Source organism: Pipistrellus hanaki (genome assembly GCF_964339955.1).
Source record: "Pipistrellus hanaki genome assembly, chromosome: 1".
NCBI classification, from domain to species: Eukaryota; Metazoa; Chordata; class Mammalia; order Chiroptera; family Vespertilionidae; genus Pipistrellus; species Pipistrellus hanaki.
The window spans coordinates 188,958,261-188,979,542 of record NC_140503.1 but is presented as its reverse complement, the minus strand read 5'-3'; the positions used below and the strand labels follow the sequence as shown (position 1 = coordinate 188,979,542).

General features: G+C 40.3%; 1 protein-coding gene and 1 long non-coding RNA gene across 3 annotated transcripts in view; both read left to right on the top strand.

Moving 5' to 3' along the window:
- The window catches only part of LOC311631384, a 134,307-nt gene that overhangs the window by 81,020 nt on the left and 32,005 nt on the right, over positions 1-21,282 (top strand). The window lies entirely within an intron of this gene.
- FAM114A1 (family with sequence similarity 114 member A1) overlaps positions 1-21,282 on the top strand; it is a 60,233-nt gene that overhangs the window by 6,946 nt on the left and 32,005 nt on the right. Inside the window, exons 2-3 of one of the 2 annotated variants that reach the window (XM_084901066.1) lie at positions 864-1,219; positions 11,846-11,933. In XM_084901066.1, the coding sequence (XP_084757192.1) occupies positions 872-1,219; positions 11,846-11,933 (436 nt within the window). In that variant the 5' untranslated portion in view covers positions 864-871. Of the gene's footprint in view, positions 1-863; positions 1,220-11,845; positions 11,934-21,282 lie in introns of those variants that run through there. The other variant, XM_084901067.1, reaches the window with a different exon arrangement.

The following is a 21,282-nucleotide window of genomic DNA, read 5'->3' as shown; positions in this document are numbered from 1 at the left end:
TATGTGTATGTATGTCTCTTTCTCAATGTGAACCTCTGATTACATGGCAGAGCTAAATGTCACGTATTTTTTAATAAGCTCTTAGGTATTTTCTATGCCAATTCTCATTATGACAAATGTAATTAACCAAGTCTTACTACTACATAAATAATTTCACAGATTCAAATAATACTTCTCGTTACCCTATGCATATCAGTGCAAAGCAAGCAAGAGATCCATGAAAGGTTAAAGATAGCACTGTAGGTCTTAGTTTCCTTGCTGCTGTAACAAATTACAACAACCTAGTGGCTTATAACAACACAGACGTATTCTCTTACAGTTGTGGAGGTCAGAAGTCTACAATGAGTTTCACTGGGCTAATGTCAAAGTGTTGGTAGGGCTGGTTTCTTCTGGAGTCTCTCAGAGGAGAATGGTTTCCTCAACTTTTTCAGCTTCTAGTAGTCACCTGAGCTCCTTGGCTTATGGCCTCCTCCTTTGTCTTCAAAGTGCACCACTCCAATCTCGGCTTCTGTCATCACACCCCTTTTCTTCTTGGCAGTCAAATCTCCTTCTGCCTCTCTCTACTAAGGACACTTAGGATTTCGTTTAGGACCCACCCAGATAATCCAAGATAAATGTCCGAATTTTAAGATCCTTAATTTGATCACATCTGCAAAGTCCCTTTTTGCCATATAAGATAACATTCACAGATTCCAGGAATTAGGATATCCTTGGGATATTTATTCAGTCCACCCCAAGGTTCCATAAAGTTTATTATTGATTTACCCCAGCAGACTTATGTAATTTAATCATTCAGGGCTTTGAATTAAAGTCCAGCAATTCAGATTAAGACAGAAAGTTTTTGTTTGTAATTATGTTGGCAGATAATAAGATGTCTGATGATGCTGCTGACACCATCGCCCCTGGAGACAAAGCAGAAATTACCGAGATGCCCAATAGTGATTCTTTACCCAAAGATGCAGAGGTGCGCTGTGAGTCAGCTATGATTTCAGATGAGCCAACGCTGGCTGACCCCAGAGGAGATGCACATGAAAATGCAGCCGTTCAGGGTGAGGAGGTTGCTGACGCTGCGCACCCTGACCAGCCCGAAGACACCAGTGCCATGGATCCGCCCCGCAACGGAGACGTGACCGAGGAGGTGCTTGTCGAATGCATTGATGCCGTCAGCCTCGAGGCAGAACTTGGACCTGAAATACCCCTGAAAGAACAGAATAATCCGGTAGGAGTGGTTCATTTGGTTCAGTTCAACCTAAATTCTTACTGGTACCTACCATGGGCACAGATTTGTGCCAAGCTCTGTGGGTGGGGGGTTGGGGTTCAGAATATACTATGATATCACCTCATGAGCAGAGCTGGTCATTATAATATTTGCACTTTGATAATTGTGTTAATAATAATATCAGCCACTAATAATTGGGTACATCCCGTGCGCTGGGCATTCTGCTAGCCACTTCATATGTGATGTAATTTACTCCATACAAAAGTTGTTTGTGGTATTAAGCTAGATAGTATTAACCTCAATTTATAGACAAGGCAACCAGGCATAGAGATTTTAAACACCCCAGTAAGATACTAAGCTACGCAGTAGTATTATAAAATGGAAAATATTGTAATAAGTTTGCACATGAAGATATCCTTCTGACTGATGTTTTGTGATTCTTTTATTCAAAATCAACTTCCTTTTTGATCTTTTCGGTTTTTCAATTACAGTTTACATTCAGTATTATTTTGTATTGCTTTCAGGTGTACAGGGTAGTGGTTAGACAATCATACACTTTACAAAGTGCTCCCCCACCCCCACCTCACCCCACCCCGATATTCTCAGTACCCACCCGCACCCAACATAGTTATTACAATATCAATGACTATATGTTCTAGGCCGTACCTTACACCCCCGTGACTATTCTGGAGCTATCAATCTGTACTTCTCCACCCCTCCACCTTTTTCACCCAGTCCTAGAAACTCAGCTTCTGACTTTCCTTACAACTGTTCTAAGATGAGACGGGCTCTCTCGGAGAGGAGGGTGTTTTCCAAGACTGGAGATGTTTAAACAAAACCAAACAATTATTTTGCAAGGATGTCAGCTGGGAGTTGGATCAGATACAGACAACAGAAATGCACACTTTCGTTTCTGAGTTCAGAGAGTTCTCAGACCCTCTGAAGCCACCTGGGCCCCACAGGGCTTAAGAACTCGCAGACTAGAGGTTCTCAACCAGAGCTGAATGTTTCAACCAATGGGGTAGCTTTAAAAAAATACTGATGCCAGGGGTCTGCGCTAGTCTGGGTTCTCCAGAGAAACAGAACCAACAGGATACATATTTATATCTCCTCTGCCTATAAATATCTATATACCTGACCCTGGCATCTCTCCCTCCACCTGCCCCCACCCCCACTAACATTCTATTGTGGGGAGCATTGGTTCCTAATTTTTATTATAAGTGCTACTATTAATAAATACCTTTTAAAAATATATATATTTTTATTGATTTCAGAGAGGAAGAGGAGAGGGAGAGAAAGACCAATGATGAGAGGGAATCAGACTGGCTGCCTCCTGCACGCCCCCTATTGGGGATCAAGCCCACAACCCAGGCATGTGCCCTTGACCCTGAATCAAACCTGGGACCTTTCAGTCCCCAGGCCGATGCTCTATCCACTGAGCCAAACCAGCTAGGGCAATAAATACCTTTGTTGATTAAGAAAAATATATCTTAGCCACAACATCCCGAGATGACTTAAACTACCTAAGTCCTACCTATTCAAAATATATGCCTAAATTATACATTTAATTTCTGACTTCTAATAATTATACGATTGTTAATAAAGATAGCACAATAAAAAGTCAATATGTACCTATACATCTTTCCTCTTAAGTTTTTTGAGCAAATTGAATGGATCCTGCTTTTGACAGCACTTTATAAATCTCCTTGATGCTGCAAGAATGAGCCAGTAGGCAGGTAGATACCGCCTCACCCCGTCTGCACAACACTGTTAGCTTTCAGGGACTTTGCTAAAGGTGAGCATTTCCTCAGAATGCACTATCACAAACGTATTTGGATAGAAGTGCAAATATTGGCCACAGAGTTGGGACCGTGGCTCTGGATGTATACATGGCATTGCCCTCGGGAGCTCAGGTAGAACCAAGGTGTGGGAGGCACACCTGTGAGCATGTCTGTCCTGAACAAGGCAGAAAGCTGATAGGGCCGGTTGGGAAGGTATCACTTTCACCCGGGTCATGTTTAAACTCTTCTAGGTAGTTGCAAATTTAGTCTTTTTTAAAGGATTACCAGAAAAGAGCATTCTACTATCTCTTTTGGGGGTCCTATTCTTTTAAGTTAATATTAGAAGAGTTTTGTGCCTCGTCTTCAAGCATTGTTCATTTGTTTTATTTTATTTGCTCTTTGTTGGACACTTATAAGAAGTCCTCTCACAGTGATAAAAACTTTTTTTTTGTTTTGTTTTTTCTTGCTTTATTTGTATTTTTTTACTTAACTCCCTTCCTTATTTTATTTATTGATTAAGGTATTACATGTGTGTCCTTACCCCCCCCCCATTACCCCCTAACCCCTGCCTCATGCCTTCACACCCCTGGTGTCTGTGTCCTTGGTTAGGCTTATATGCATGCATACAAGTCCTTTGGTTGATCTTTCCCCCTTACCCCCACCCTCCCCTACCTTCCTTCTGAGGTTTGATGGTCTGATCGATGCTTCTCTGTCTCTAGATCTGTTTTTGTTCATCAGTTTATGTTGTTCATTATATTCCATGAGTGAGAGAAAAAAGAAAGAAAACAACTGTTTTTCTGATCCACAAGAGGATGAACTCTACAAAAAAAATCTTGCATCATAAGTTCATTTACAAGTTGACTGTTTGGATTGTGAACACAGGCCCCCGAGAGATGGCAAGTCCTGTAGAAAAACAGCCAAATTTAAAAGCCTATTTGATCCCAAGTATAGCTGAGCCTAAAAGCATCTCATCATCCCATTTTAAAAGCTTCTATGGAAAAATGTCTACTTAAAAACAAAAACAAAAACAAAAAAACAACAACAACCTGGTAGAAAAGCCTTTGAGACAGTAATATAAACCACTATCTTCTAGGACACACTGCATTTTATAATGATGTGCTTAAATGTGTATATCATCCTCTAAGTGGCTTGTATCTGCAGTTACTTTGAGTATGAGGTCCCTTAAAGTCCTTAGCATCATCAGCTTCACCTTTGCCTGAGTCAGCAGGGCAGCCATAACTCAGCAGGGAGGGTGGTGTGACCAGGAGGGGCCTAATAAAGAGGAAGAAGCCAGTGGTTCTGCCAGCTGCTCAGCTGGCACTTTGCTTTGAAGGGTCACACCATTCACACCTTATGTCTCATAAAAGCTAGCTCATCTTTGGTGCCTCTTCTCTTTCTCATCCATTCTTATGTACAGACTGGAACCCATTGAGTTGGAGCTTCCTGCAGCATCCATGAGACATGTTGGACTCGATTCTTTTTTTTTTTTTTTTAATATATTTTATTGATTTTTTACAGAGAGGGAGAGAGATAGAGAGTTAGAAACATCGATGAGAGAGATTCATCAATCAGTTGCCTCTTGCACGCCCCCCTACTGGGGATGTGCCCGCAACCAAGGTACATGCCCTTACCAGAATCGAACCTGGGACCCTTCAGTCCGCAGGCTGACGCTCTACCACTGAGCCAAACCGGTTTCGGCTTGGACTCGATTCTTGAAGGCCTCTGTCAGACCCATGACACCATGTATTATGCCCAGGAATCTGAGTGGTGAGACTATCTTCAGGATGCCTACAGTGTAGTTGGGGAAGGCAGTGTGGTAAAAAGCAATTACAGCATGTCCTATAGGACTAGATAGGACAGGCACGAGGGAAGCCTGAGATGGAACACTTAAATCAGCCTTAGAGAGTCAAGAAAGTTTTCAGCTTCAGTTCAGAGATGGTTGTCTTCAGTGCTAATCAGGAGTGACATTTATTCCCAGAGATCTTGTAGGACCTTCTTATATACTAGTCCATCGTCCCCAAAAGATCCTATCTCTGCCAAATGACCCTAAATCCTTAACACCAAGAAATGTGACCCAGAGTAAGGAATGCCATTCCTACTGTTCAACACCAATGCATAAGGCTAATTATGAAGGTAAAGAATCCAGAAAGTACTCTCCAGGGAAAACATAGGCTACCACCAGATAATTCTTTCCCTAGAAAAGGAAAAGTAGAATGTTTAAGTCAAAAAATTGCTGTTGAAAGAGACAAAAGAAGAGAGAACATAGACCAAGACATGCTGATAACAGATTTTAGCCTCTTCAATGAGCAGAGTTTGCTCCAATTCTTTTTATTTCCCCTTTTAAGCCTGATCAACATGCTGACACTCGGATGCTGGTGCCATTTGGCCATATAGGGCAGTGCTTCCTAAATCTGGTGCTGTATTGGAATCACCTGGGAAATTGGTTTAAAATTCAGATTCCTGGGCTCTACCCTGAGAGATTCTTATCCAACAGATAACAGTGGAACCAAGACCCTATTTTAATAAGTTTCCCCAGATGATACTCTTGCAGTCTGTGGACCAGTATTTGGGACAAAGAAAGAGGTAGGTGGAGGATGGGGTGAGATTGAGAAGATGGGGAGTTCAGTATTGAGCATGCTATGGGACATCTAAATGAAGAGAGTTTGTAAGCAGTTGGAGTCCAGGGGAGAGAGAGAAAGAGTCTGGAGGCCATGAGTACTTGGGTACTATTTAAGGAATTGGAATGGAGGAGACTTACCAGCTGTTATTAAAAAAAGAAGAAGAACAGAGACCAAGGACTTGGTCCAGGAAGGCTCCTATTTCTAATACAATTTTGTCATACATGCTCTTAGATTCTTTTTGATAGGTTTTGATAAACAACAAAGAAGTTGAGGTGTTGAGAATTACCTCTTCTCTCCGCAGTCTTACCATCACATTCAATAAGTGAAATCAAATCTCAAATCACATTGTACCACACTGACATTTTTAAATTAAACATCAACGAACAAGAAAGTTAAAAACAGTTGATAAATTTTTTTTTTTTTTTGTGGGCTTGAGTACATCCTTTTGCTCTGACCTTTTAGGTGCTCTGACTACCAGCCTGAGTGAAAGGTTCACTCAAGGCTAAATGCCTAGAATTCTAGAGGCAGGTTTCTTCCCCTTATCGCTGACATCAAAAAGCCAGAATTCCCCAGAGTTCAGAGCTGGACAGAAAACCATTTAACATAGGGCAATCTCCTTTCTTATACCCTGTTTCTGTAAAGGTAGGAAGAAGCTTTAAAATATATTTAATCAATCTGCAAACCTCAAATGCTTTTATTTTTTTAAGTATATTTTATTGATTTGTTATAGAGAGGAAGGGAGAAGGATAGAGAGTTAGAAACATTGATGAGAGAGAAACATCAGCTGTCTCCTGCACACCTCCTATAGGGGATGTGCCTGCAACCAAGGTACATGCCCTTGACCGGAATTGAACATGGGACCTTTCAGTCTGCAGGCTGAGACTCTATCCACTGAGCCAAACCGGTTTGGCCTCAATTGCTTTTAATTTCACCTTCTAGAACTATTATAGATATTCAGATTGCTAGTTAACAGTCCACCGTGTTTACCAGTTAAAACCCATTTCTGCACCTCAGTATGCTAATTAGCAAATCATCAAATGTCAATAGAGATTCAGATAATAGAACACACTGGTGTAAGCCAGTGTATTTTTGTGCATAAAAAGGACTACACAGACTTTTAATTTGGGTTAAGTAATTAATGTTCAATTTTTTACGGTCACAAATTTGAAAATTCAGTCCTCCCTAAGCTTTATATTCATCTCACAAATTCTTATTTAGAAATCTAGCAAAATGAACAATCACTTACAAGAGGCTTTTGATTAATGTTTGGTTCGTTTTACCAACTTAAACACGTTTAAATATTTTAAAACAGCATCTACACATTTAATATATTCTATTCCTTTTTAAGTACTTCATTTATCTACTTAAAACCTTGCTGAGTGCTTAAGAATGGTTACAAATAAATTAAATTCATAGAGTGGACCTAAAGACCTTTTAGATATTATAATAATATGCATGATTTTAGAAAGATTTCAACTTAAAATAAAAAATCTGATAATTCAATTATTCATTTTAATTGGTTTTCAAAAGTTGATGATCTAATCGGTCAAATCCCTTAAACCTTAGTAATACAGAAAAGACAAAATATGTATAAAAATATTAATAGCTTGACTTTGATGCTTTCAACCTTTCTATATTTAATTTTAAGTCTTCCCAGAGTTAAATGATCCATACTCACCAAGGAAGAAAATTACCTGGAAATAACTGAGGCCATTTTCCAGCCAGTATTTTGACAGAGCTATAGGCATCCAGAGCAATCCCATGCTCCCAAATGTCACACCAAGTCCCCTTTTAGGGAAGCTATGTCATGAGTTACAAAATCTAAAAAGGGTAGCTCTCATCATTCACATCCTTAGACACATGTTATACACAGTACCTGATTCTTGATCTACTCAAGGAAATAGGACAACCAGGTTTTCTTTGATCTTAAGACAAGTTCATTTATTTTCTAGTTAAACTAAAGGCCTGTTGCATGAAGAGATTCATGCAATAGGCCTTCCTTCCCTTTCCTCTGGCACCCAGGACCCAGGCCTTCTCTCCGGCTGGCCGGAATCTGCCATCTTCATCTTCACTGCTTCTCTGCCATCTTCATCTTCGCTGCAGACTCCAGCTGGAGTCTGCCATCTTTGTCTTCACTGCAGACTTTGGAGTCAACAGTCTTCATCTTTACTGTGCTGGGATGCCGCTCCTGTAGATCCCTTCGCCCCTCGCCCTCCCTCTCATAGTAGGTGTCCTGCCCTGCCCAACCACTCTGCACCTGGAGCATCTGGGCAGCTGCCATCTTTGTTCTTGCAATTTACATATTCCCTCCTGATTGGCTGGTGGGCATAGTGGAGTGATGGTCAATTTGCATGTTTCTCTTTTATTAGTATAGATGTTAAAGACCTATAAATTCTATAGAATCTAAAATCTGTACATTTTTCTGTCTCATAATACCATTGAACTTTTTAGCCTAAAGTAAATAAATGTATTTTCTATTGTAAGATATTTAAATAAGATACCAGAGATATACAATACATGTCTTTCCTATTTAAAGACCTTTGAACTTAATGGAATCTTGAATTCTTTCCTATCCTTAGGACTACACAATAGTTATAGACATTTAAATGATCTCCAGTTGCGTTTTGATACTCCTCTTGGTCAAGCCAAATCTGAGTTGTAAGAGATGAGGTCATTCTTCTGCGATTGTATAGGGAGGGAGAAGGAAATTCAGAGTTTTCATCAAAAGACTTCTGAGTTCTCTGTAAAATAGGATGTGAAGTTGTCTGATAAAGGAGGTGAGGGTTACATGGCAAGAAGGTGAGAAGAAAAAAGATTTAAAATAACTATATTTGATAATGGAAGATCTGAGTAGGTCCAGTCTGTCTACTTTATAGTCTCAAAAGTTTGTGACATTAAAGCCATTTAAAGTGGAGACAATACTCATGGTGAGATAGAATTATAATTCATGCTGAACATTTAGTTTATATGATTTTTGTATTAAATGTGCACAGTTTGTCATTTGAGTATTTGCCACTGATAAATATTCTTTGCAGCTGATTAGGAGGTCACATCTCAATGTCAAAATTGCTTTATTAATAAATCAATTGAAGTTGTCACTTATACTGCAAAAAGTACCAAATTTATTTCACACTTATTTCCATTTGCTAGTCAATTACCAGCTGTCAGAACATATTAAATATTATAAATTTGAGTCAGAAGCTGTCACCCTTAAGTGTATTAACTCTCCTTAATCACATAGGTAGTGATTTTTTCCATAAAAGAATGATATTAATCACCAGCTTACATCTGTCTTCATGATGGTATAAAATTGCCATTGGCTTTCATTATATATGTATTTGCCAGAGTGAAGTAAATCAATGTAGACTCTAAAAATGAAAGCTCAGTCATGAATCATGAGTATTTCCATTTATGTTAACAGGCTTTTCATTGTTTCCAATAGAAAAAATGTCAGCCACTTTCAAAACTTTTTACTTCTTAGACTTAAAAATGTAGTATCTTATTATTGTTATTATTAATCATTATTATATTGCTAGTTAACATTTATGAAGTGTTTCTTAAATGCCAGGAACTATGCTCAAGCTTTATGTGATTATTTCTTTTAATCTCCACAATAAACCTCAGAGGCCATTGGTTCTTATACGTAAGGTGATTATACTGCTATACCTTGTGTTCTGTAATGAAGTAAACAATGGCTTAAAGGACTTGAGTAACTTGTTGTCCAAAATGGCACAGCCTATGGTCAAATGTAAGCAATTTAATTTTATAACCTTTTCTCTTGACCAGCAGCGTACACTGGTAGATAGTGTTTGATATTTATAGGTGAACCAGTTAGGAATGCATTTGGGTGCAAGTAACTAAAATCCAACTTATAGTTGCTTATAAAATAGCAATTTGGATGTGTTTTTTCTCCCTTGACAGAAAGAATGGAGATAGGCAGCTGTTCACATTGGGTTAGTAGCTCAGCAGTGGCAGCACCAGTGTCTGGAATTCCTTGGCCTTTCCCTTATGGCAGCAAAAATGGCTGCTTCTGTTTCAAGTATTATGTCCACATCCAGGGCAGGATAAAGGAGGAGGGAAAGAGCTGACACTGGTCATAACTTTATAATTCATTATGAAAACAAAGCATTCTCAGTTATCATTCATGAATTTAAAACTGTTTCACATGTTTACTCTTTTTTTTTTTTTTTAATATGTTTGACCCATCTGGCATAGCTCAGTTATTGGGCATCAACCTATGAACCAGGAAGTCACGGTTTAATTCCCAATCAGGGTGCATGCCTAGTTTTCGGGCTTGATCCCCAGTGTGGGGCATGCAGGAGGCGGCTGATCAATGATTCTCTTTCATCATTGATGTTTCTATCTCTCTCCCTCTCCCTTCCTCTCTGAAATAAAATATATATCTATGTTTGTACTGATTTGAGAGAGAGAGAGAAAGGGAAAGAGAGAGAGAAAGAGTGAGAGAGAAAGAGAGAACATTGATGAGAGATCAGTTGCCTCCTGCATGCCCCCTACTGGGAATTGAGCCCATAATCTGAGCATGTGCCCTGACTGAGAATCAAACCAAAGACATCTCAATGCCTGGTACAATGCTCAACCAACTGAGCCATACCATCAGGCCACACATCCACTCTTATATGAAAGAGTGGCAGGCAGCAGGGAAAAGGGAGTTGGAGATGACTAATGGACCAGCCTTTGGTCAAAAGTTATAGAATTTACATACTTTGAAGGAATTTTTCACTTCTTAACTATTTTATTTCTTTCTGGAGTGAAAGAACTATGATTCTCCAAGTCCTAATATGTTCTTGCCTCATTTTTTAGAATGTATCATATATAATAATCGGCTAATATGCAAATTGTCCCTTGAACAGGAGTTCAACCAGGAGTTGGAATAGGGAGCAGGGCCAGCCAATTGTCTGAGGTCCCTCCCCCTGGCTGGCTCTGCCCAATCAGCCCCAATCAGGGTGGGCTGGCCCTGCACCCAGCCTCTAGTTCAGGGGTCTTCAAACTACGGCCCGCGGGCCACATGCAGCCCGCAGAGGAGTCTGATCCTGCCCGCCAGGTTTTTTGGGCAGTGAGCGCAGCCGAGGTGTTACAGTAGGAATTAGTAGTTCATATAGTCCGGCCCTCCAGCTCTCTGAGGGACCGTGATCTGGCCCCCACTTTAAAAAGTTTGAAGACCCCTGCAGTTCCTAGATAATAAGATAAAGCCATGGTTTCACTAATTGCACATTTGCACACTTAAGAAAACAGATGAATTTTAGTTATTAATCAACAAATAAATGTATTGAGCACTCATTATATACCATGCACTCTTCTTGGCTCTGGGGATACATCAGTGGAGAGGAGGAGAAAAGAGAAACACACACACACACACACACACACACCATGCAGAAATCTCACGGAACCCAAAGATAGGAACCCAGCTGAACCTCAAAGAGAAAGATGAACCAGGGCTGAGAAGATATCAGGAATTTGAAAGATCCTCTGAATAGATCTCCTTCACTCTGCTCACTCTGCTTTCTCTTAATTCTAAGTCTGCATGGTGGATAGAATATGGTCACCCTACATTCCCTGAGTTTTCATCTTCCATTCAAGCAACCAGAGTCTCTCAGTCCTAATTCAAGCACCTAAGCAAAAGAATTTGAATCTATTGAGCCCATGGACAGATATGGTTACAGGGGTCATTGTGAGTGGATTGGACACTTTGAAAGGTGTCTACCTTAAATGGCTGCTACCTGTTGCTGCTACCATTTCCACACTCATTGGTGCTTTTCTAAACACTTTGCCTATCACCTATGGCAAAGCTCCTAGAGATTTGAAAATTCACTCTACCTTGAAGAGTACAGTTTTTTCGTTCTGTACAAATTTCATGAGTCAAAGTTGTTTTGAACTTTTTCAAATCACTCTTGTGCCCTAATATATTAAGTCCTTTCCCCCCACAGCCCTCTCTAGATGATGGGAGATTTGAGTCTTGGTTAACATCAAACTCCCTTCTTCTCACTTCATGCCAAACCCTCAGAAGCCAACATTACTAGTAATCAATTCTGTTCCAAAGTACATATTGTAATGTGGGTTGGTATATTCTTTTATGGCCCTATAAACTACAAGCCAGTGAGAAATGGTTCTTGGTGATTTAAAAATCAAACAAAAACCTCCTCTTTGCTTCAAACCAATGCATGTTTTTGAATTACTGACCTCGTGGCTAATCTGTTTTTCAACAGGCTGTGGATTCCCCTCCACAAGGAGGTGGATGGGCAGGCTGGGGATCCTGGGGCAAATCTCTGCTCTCATCAGCATCTGCCACAGTAGGTAAGCATTGTATCTTGCATTTGAATGGATAAAGTTCAGAAGCCTAAAAGGATATGACTAAACTGTTTAGTCATACTATGTGCTGATACAGTTTAACATTAGCCTCTAAGATCATCATTTTTAGTGTTCTAAGTATTTCATATATATTAATGCATTTATTCCCCAAAATAGACCTATAAGAAGATACTCTTATTTTCTACATTTAGAGAAAAGGAAGCTAAATCACAGAGAGGCAAAGACTTTGTCCAAAGTGAGGAGTGGCTGGCTTGAGATTTGAACCAAGGAGTATGGCTTTTTATATAAAAGCCACCATATTATATTGACTCTTAAAATATAAGATTTGGGCTTTTAAAAATATATTGTTAAAGCTTTGTACTTATCATTCCACTTAAATATTTTAAAATGTACAACAAACATACCTAAAAGGATCCACAAATGACACTTTTGAAGTATCTATAAAAGGCACTTCATCAGCAGAGCACTGAAATACAAATAAAAATAATTATGCATGTAGGAAGGATATACAATATATATTTAATATATCCCAAAGCTAATAGAGTTACTGTCATTGAGCATTGACCTTACTGTCAATGGAGTTACTGAAACTGAGAATTTTGGCTGCCAGGATTTCTCACTGAGTGATAAAATAAAACTCGGTTCACCTAGCCTTGGCCAAGTGGCTCCATTGGTTAGAGAATCATCCCATGCACCAAAAGGATTCTAGACTGGGGTTTTATGGGAGGCAAGTGATTAATCGTTCTTTCTCTCTCTCCCTTCCTTTCTCTCTAAAATCAATATAAATGCATGTCTTTGGGTGAACATTAATAAGAAAAAAATTATTTTAGCTGCATGGTGGATAGAATATTTATTATCTTTTATGGTACTACATTTTTGAAGCAGTTTCTTCTTTTGGCCCTTTTTTGTTGTTACCTCACCCCAGGATACTTTTTCCATTGATTTGTAGAGAGGGTGAAAGGGCAGGATGGAGGGGGCAAAGAGAGCGAGTGGGAGAAAGAAACATGGATGTGAGAGAGATACATCCATCAGTTGCCTTCTGCACACGCCCTAATCTGGTAGGGACCAAATCTACAACCCAGGTACGTGCCCTTGACTGGGAATGACCAGAATTTAACCTGAGACCCTTTGGTGTGTGGGCCAATGCTCTAACCATTTAGAAACACTGGCTGGAGAACTATTGGCTCTTATGCAAGGAGAAAATATAATGGGCAATGTCATTATCAGTGCAGGTTTGTCAAAATATTCTTCATGTGTCCTTTCCTTACATCCACTTTTCAAGAAAACTGAGGTATGACATCAACATGCCCGAGGTAATTTAGTAAAGGCATTTCATCTTAAAGACAGAGAGTGAGGAGCAAGACAGAGGGAGTCACAAATAACAGCTTTCACATCCTTTAACTCGGGTGTCTCAAGGTATAGTTCACGGCCATGAGCATCTTGAGATGGACCACGGTTGGTCCAATCTGCTGTTACTTCTTAAACCAGGAGGGATAGGAAGGCCTGAGGTCTTTTGCTCTGCTGCAATGGACCATGTCACAAGCAACATAAGGACCAGATATCTAATTTGATAAAATTTAGACTTCCTGGAAGAATGGATAGATTATCCCCAATTCCATGTCTGTCAAATATCATGAGAGTTCTGGCAGGAAGTAGACAGTTTATTTTTTTATTTTTTAAAATATATTTTATTGATTTTTTTTTTTTACAGAGAGGAAGAGAGAGGGATAGAGAGTTAGGAACGTCGATCAGCTGCCTTCTGCACACCTCCTACTGGGGATGTGCCTGCAACCAAGGTACATGCCCTTGACCGGAATCAAACCTGGGACCTTTCAGGCCAGAGGCCAACGCTGTATCCACTGAGCCAAATGGTTTCAACAAAGAAGTAGACAGTGTTTAAATAAATGTTGGCCTCTCTGGTGAGAACTTGGAGAGCAGAATTTTCTCTGTGCTAATTGAAGGGGACAGGTGTGCATTGGGCACTATATATGGAGATGGAAAAATTAGCCACATTAAAGCAGAGAAACCTGTGTTGTCTGAACAAGACAGACTCTCTTCACCAGAGTGAGAATAAGCACCTGCAGGCAGCCTGCTTCCTGGGGACTATGTTGGAGCTTTTAGTGTCTCACAGATGGATCTTGCCACGGACAGCGCTTAGGACTGACATGCTTTCTTTCTTTCATATATATATATATATCCAAAACCGGTTTGGCTCAGTGGTAGAGCGTCGGCCTGCAGACTTTTTACAGAGAAGAAGGGAGAGAGAAAGAGTTAGAAACATCGATGAGAGAGAAACATCGATCAGCTGCCTCCTGCACACTCTCCAATGGGGATGTGCCTGCAACCAAGGCACATGCCCTTGACCAGAATCGAACCTAGAACTCTTGAGTCCGCAGGCCAACGCTCCATCCACTGAGCCAAACCGGTTAGGGCCTGACATGCTTTCTGAACCAAAACCTGCACATGTGGAATCTAAAAGTTCTTGAAATTGGGATAAGTCATGGAAAAGTAAATACCGTGTTTCCCCGAAAATAAGACCTAGCGCATGGAAAGATAAGACATCCCCTGAAAATAAGACCTAGCGCAACTTTGGGAGAAAAAATTAATATAAGACACTGTCTTGTTTTCGGGGAAACAGGGTAACATGGTCAGGGAATTCTACAGCTGTCCTTGTGATTCACGTCATTAACAGCGACGTGCTCTGGGTGCTTCCAGTTATAATGGTGTCGAGAGCTGCCCTGGTTTTATAACGAATTCAGTGCTTTAGAAGGATATTTTCTAGACAAAGGATGTACTTTCATGTGAAATATAAGCTCCTTCCACGGTAAATGCAGAAACTTGTGCACACTTACAGCTGCACCTGCCAGTAGCTGCTCTGCCCTAGTTGGTCTTTTTGCTCTTATTTCTTGTCAGCAGCTACACCTCATCTGTTGACTTTGGGCTTCTCTGGACGCTTACAAGGTTTTCCATCCAACCAGCCAACAGCTTACCTATTGAATCTGCCACCTAGCATCTAAGGTGTCCTGTTGTAATGTGACCTTTGCACGTGTACAGCCTACTGCAGCCTTGGTCTCAGTGGCCTGTGCTGCAAGGTCTCTGGATTCTGTTACCTAGTTCATTCTGTTACCACATCATCTACCAAGTATAGCTGGTCGATGATGTGGTTTTGCTGCTTAAATAGCACGGTGTTATTTCTGTGGCAGGTCTCATCTCACACTGGTAGCCACGCATCTTTTAACTTGAACAGAAGTCAGTGTCTTTTCTCCATAGCCTGAGCTTGTGTTTGGTGTTGCTGTTGAAGTTGCCCGGTGTCTAAGTTACCGTGAAGATGGTAAAGGCTGTATCTTGTTCATGTTGCAGACACTGAGAACTTCCGGTGTTTCTCGGCTGGCTCTGTGCGGTAACTGAGCCAGAAGAGCCCCGAGAGTTAACTGCCCTTGAGCCCGCACGATTGCATGTGTCACCTTCCCTCTTCTGGTTGGTGGATATGCTGTTTCTCTGAGGTTGTAGGACATTTGCATATTGGCCTATATAATATCAAAATGGTGTTCAGGATATCCTCTTGCATTCATTTCTATTGCTGTGTAACAAAGTCCCATACATTTATCAACTTTAGAACAACACTGATCAGCTTGAAGTTTCTGTGGGGCAGGACTTTAGGCACAGGGTAGCTAGGTCTACTGTTCAGTGTCTTACCAGGCTGAACTCAGGGGTCCAGCCCTTTGTATTCTCACCCGTTGTTCAGAGTCATTTTCAAAGTTATATAGGGTGATGACAGAACTTAGTTCTTTGCTGATATCCCCATTTTCTTGCTGGTTCTTTTTTTATTTTTATTTTATTGATTTTTTACAGAGAGGAAGGAAGAAGGATAGAGAGCTAGAAATATCAATGAGAGAGAAACATCGACCAGCTGCCTCCTGCACGCTACCCCCACCCCCCCAACTGGGGATATGCCCTTGACCGGAATCGAACCTGGGACCCTTCAGTCCGCAGGCCGACGCTCTATCCACTGAGCCAAACCGGTTTCGGCTCTTGCTGGTTCTTAACAGGGATCATTCTCAGTCCCTTGAGGCAGCCCTCAGGTCCTTCTTCAAAGCCAGCAGAATAATCTCCCTCATACTTTTAACTCTCTCCCTTTAGGAGTCCTTTTAAAGCCTCACCTGATTAGTTCAGGCCCACCGACAATGATTTCTCTTTTGATTAACTAAAATCCAACTGATTAAGGACTTTAATTACATTTGAAAAATCCCTTAATTTTCCCCCTATAACATAACTAATCATGGGAGTGAAAGCCCATTATAGTCACAATCCTGTTCACACTCTAGGGTTGAGAGTTGGGGGACATGGGGGCAGGGGGCAGGGGGAGGGAAAGGTGTTTTCATCACCAAGTTTAGAAACTTAGTATCTTTTGATGGCTCTGGCTACATGGTGGAATTTTGAAAAGTGTTTGAATCTTGGCATTTTTCCTCTTATTTGCACCAACAATGGCACATGAGGGAGACCAAAGAAATTTTGAAACATTGACGCTCGTCCTAAGAGTTCCTTTGGACAAATTGGAGCTATCTTGTGCATCACCACAGGTCATCACAACCCTAATGCATGCAAAAGCAATATAACGAAATACCACCCGTAAGTTGCTCCTAAGGCATATGTCAGAGATGTCTGGTCTGGATGTGCTATGACTTCACATAGTAATACCTGTTTCCCCGAAAATAAGTCATCCTCCAAAAATAAGACCTAGCACATGGAAAGATAAGACATCCCCTGAAAATAAGACCTAGCGCAACTTTGGGAGAAAAAATTAATATAAGACACTGTCTTATTTTCGGGGAAACAGGGTAGTAGCTAAAACAATATCAGCATGTACTTCAAAACTCCATACGTATCTTTGGACCTGATAGAGAACTAAAGCAGGTATCGTAAGGGGAGGCTGACCTCATGGGTTCCAGAGCTAGAAACAGAAAGTGCTGGTGGATGGGAGTTGAACTCCCAAAAAATAATTAAGGGATCACAAATGTCCCACAAATAGAGAGGTGTTATGGCTGGGCTCACAGACTGCAAAAGGGTTGGAATAGGATCCAGCCATCAGTGAACAGAGACTTTAAAAAGTTATGGGTAACGTCCTGGATTGTGGTCTATGTTGATCTGCTACCTTGGAATTGAGAGAGACAAGCTAAGCATGCCTTCCATTGTGTAGAGATATAATATCCACCCAGGGCTTTGCAGCGTGAATAGTTTATTATCATAAGGCAAAGAAACGTATTGGAGAAGAGAGCAGTCAGAGCAGTAGACAAGCTCTTAAAAGTTTATAAATTGCCTGTAGAAAGTAAAGAAAGAAAATAACCATGTATTCCATTGCAATTGATTTCAACTCAGAAACCTCATGTTACCCCCAGGGTAATTCCAATTGCAGACAGGAGTGCAGAACACATAGTCTGTAACAAAACACAGAGCTGTCAACTCAGCACTGGAAACGGAAACCAATACTTCTTTTTCTTTTTAATCCTCACCCGAGAACATGCTTGTGTTGATTTTAAAGAGAGAGGGGAAAGGAGAGGGAATGAGAGAGAGAAACATCGACATGAGAATGAAAGATCGATTGATTACCTCCCGCACATTTGATCGAACCTGCAACTTGGGTATATGCCCTGACAGGGAATCGAACCTATGACCTTTCAGTATATGGGACAGCGCTCCAACTAACTGAGCCACCCAGCCAGGGCAAAACCAATACTTCTTACATTTGTTGAAAAACTAATGTCACAATAGAACTGTTTAAAGATGGCAGGAGAGGAATTAGAAAATGGAAACATTTAGAAGGTGGTTGTTTCTTGGAGAGAGCAGTGTACCAGGAGTCAGAAGACCCGAGCCAGGCCCTGACTGCTACCTAACTTGTGATCACCAAGGACTGTCACTAACCAGCTACACCATGCACGCCAGCGCTCTGTGACTCAGCTTCCTTATTCGGAAAAGTGGGGGCGGGGGAACTTGACAAATTCTAAGATTCCTTTCAACTTCTGGAATATAATGATTCCATAGTCTATAGCTATATATAGAAGGAGAAAGATGTTTGTAAGTACTGTGCTAAGTGGAAAAGTACAGAAAATTGATTGACTTTTTGCTCCTCTGTATTTTTCTATTTTGTCTTTGCCTCACTACATTGGCCCCAAAGTTAAAGGAAAATGGGAAAAAGCAACCTTCCCAAAGTTTGTATAAAATCAAGCATTTCTCAGCCAGCATTTATTTTTGGAAAGGCGGTAACTCTTGCATTAGTTTCACCCACAGCTGCAGTCATCACATTCTAAGAAGACCCAGGCCTTTGGACAAGGTCATAAAATGCAATAAAAATGCTTACTGTTGGAGATCCAGGCAGGAACCAGAATGGGAAAGGAAAATGCAAAAAAAGAAAAAAAGAAATGATTTTGATGGCAATTTCAAAGTGATGTTGTGAGAACCAGATGTGATTTCCCACAAGCATCTTAGAAACCCGACTGGTCCCTAGATGATAGTAAGAGCAATAATAGATCAATAATCAGAATGGCCGAAACCGGTTTGGCTCAGTGGTAGAGCGTTGGTCTGCGGACTGAAAGGTCCCACGTTCGATTCCGGTCAGGGGCATGTACATTGGTTGCAGGCACATCCCCGGTGGGGGGTGTGCAGGAGGCAGCTGGTCGATGTTTCTCTCTCGCCGACGTTTCTAGCTCTCTATCTCTCTCCCTTCCTCTCTGTAAGAAATCAATAAAATATATTTAAGAAAAAAAGAAAAAGAAAAAAAAATAATCAGAATGAAAGTCAACAATGCTGAAACTCATACCAATACGTATTCCAAAGGAAAAGCTCCATAGCAGAACACAACAGTGTATTCCTAGATACTACAGAAGGCCTAACTGTTTGTTTGAAATTCTAGTTTTGACAGTTTTATGAGACTACAGGAGAACCCGAGGAGGGGGAAGTGCATCTGATCTGCATATTTACCTTTCAAACTACCATTGCCCTTCCCCATCCTCTCCCAAGTTACACTTTTTTTTTCCTGCACATTTTAATGAATCCCTGCTCCCAGCACTTCAGAAATAATGACAGCCTTTATTACAGAGAATGCCAAACTTGTCAGAATGGTACTAAAACGGGAACCCTTATCTGCGTAAATCACTATTAGTATCACATGAATTCATGTGACATTGCTGATGATATAAGAATTCTCAAGAATCACGATTTTAATCCATGGGCACTTTGTACTGGTCCCATAGGCTCAAGGGCCCTCGAGTAGGACACCAGCGAACTCATTAGGTTACTTAAATTTATTTTATTTATTTATTATTTATTCGTCTTTATTGATTAAGGTATTATGTATGTGTCCTTCTCTCCCTATTGCCCCCCCCACTCATGCCTTTACCCCCCTGGTGTCTGTGTCCACTGGTTAGGCCTATATGCATGCACACAAGTTCTTTGGTTGATCTCTTCCCCTTACCCCTACCCTTCCCTACCTTCTTTCTGAGATTTGAAGGTCTGATTGATGCTTCTCTATTTCTGGATCTGTTTTTGGTCATCAGTTTATGTTGTTCATTATATTCCACAAATGAGTGAGATCATGTGATATTTATCTTTCTCTGACTGACTTATTTCACTTAGCATAATGCTCTCCAGTTCCATCTATGCTGTTGCAAATGGTAAGTATTATATTCCTTCTTCTTTACCACAGCGTAGTATTCCATTGTGTAGATGCACCACCGTTTTTTAATCCACTCATCTGCTGATGGGCACTTAGGCTGTTTCCAAATCTTAGCTATGGTGAATTGTGCGGCTATGAACAAAGGTCTGCATATATCCTTTCTGATGGTTGTTTCTAGTTTCTTGGGATATATTCCTAGAAGTGGAATCACTGGGTCAAATGGGAGTTCCATTTTTACTTTTTTGAGGAAACACCATACTGTTCTCCACAGTGGCTGCATTTGTCTGCATTCCCACCAGCAGTGCATGAGGGTTCCTTTTTCTCCACATCCTTGCCAGCACTTGTCATTTGTTGATTTGTTGATGATAGCCATTCTGACAGGTGTGAGATGGTATCGGATTGTTGTTTTGATTTGCATCTCTCAGATGATTAGTGATTTTGAGCATATTTTCATATGTCTCTTGGTCTTTATGTCCTCTTTTGAAAAGTATGAATTTAGGTCCATTGTCCACTTTTTGATTGGATTGTTTATCTTCCTTTTGTTAAGTTGTATGAGTTCCCTCTAAATGTTGGAGATTAAACCTTTATCGGTGATAACTTGGTAAATACGTTCTCTCATGCAGTGGGCTTTCTTGTTGCTTTGTTGATGATTTCTTTCACTGTAGTTTTTATTTTAATGTAGTCCCATTTGTTTATTTTCTCTTTAGTTTCCATTGCCCTAGGAGCTGTATCGGTGAAGATGTTGCTTTGGCATTTGTCTGAGATTTTGCTGCCTGTGGATTCCTCTAATATTTTTATGGTTTCCCATCATATGTTTAAGTCCTTTATCCATTTTGAGTTTATTTTTGTGTATGGTGTAAGTTGGTGGTCTAGTTTCATTTTTTTGCATGTATTTGTCCAATTTTCCCAACACCATTTATTGAAGAGACTGTCTTGACTCCATTGTATGTCCTTGCCTCCTTTGTCAAATATTAATTGAGCATCGTGGTTTGGTTTGATATCTGGTTTCTCTATTCCATTGGTCTATATGTCTGTTCTTGTGCCATTACCAGGCAGTTTTGAGAATATTGCCTTTTAATACAGCTTTATATCTGTTATTGAGATCCTTCCTACTTTGTTCATCTTTCTCAGGATTGCTGCAGCTACTCGGGGTCTTGTTTTAGTCCAGATAAATTTTTGGAGAATTCATTCTAGGTCTCTGAAATATGCCGTTGGTATTTTAATGGGGAGTGCATTGAATCTATAGATTGCTTTGGGTAGTATGGACATTTTAATGATGTTGATTCTACCAATCCATGAACACAGTATGTTCTTCCATCTGTTTATGTCTTCCTCTATCTCTTTTTTCAGTGTCCTGTAGTTTTCCGCGTATAGATCTTTTGCCTCCTTAGTTAAGTTTATTCCTAAGTATCTTAATTCAGCATTTTTCAACCGCTGTTCTGCGGAGATGTTGCCTGGTGTGCCGTAGGTGCAGACAAGACAAGAATTTTATAATTTTTCACTATTTTGTTTACTTAATATTTCATAATAAAGTAATTATAAAATACTTTCTTTGTGTTTATTTGATTCCTATTCAAGAGAATTACTTTATATATAGTCAATATAGGCACAGAGTTAAATTTTTTAACATTTTCTAATGGTGGTGTGCCTCGTGATTTTTTTCAT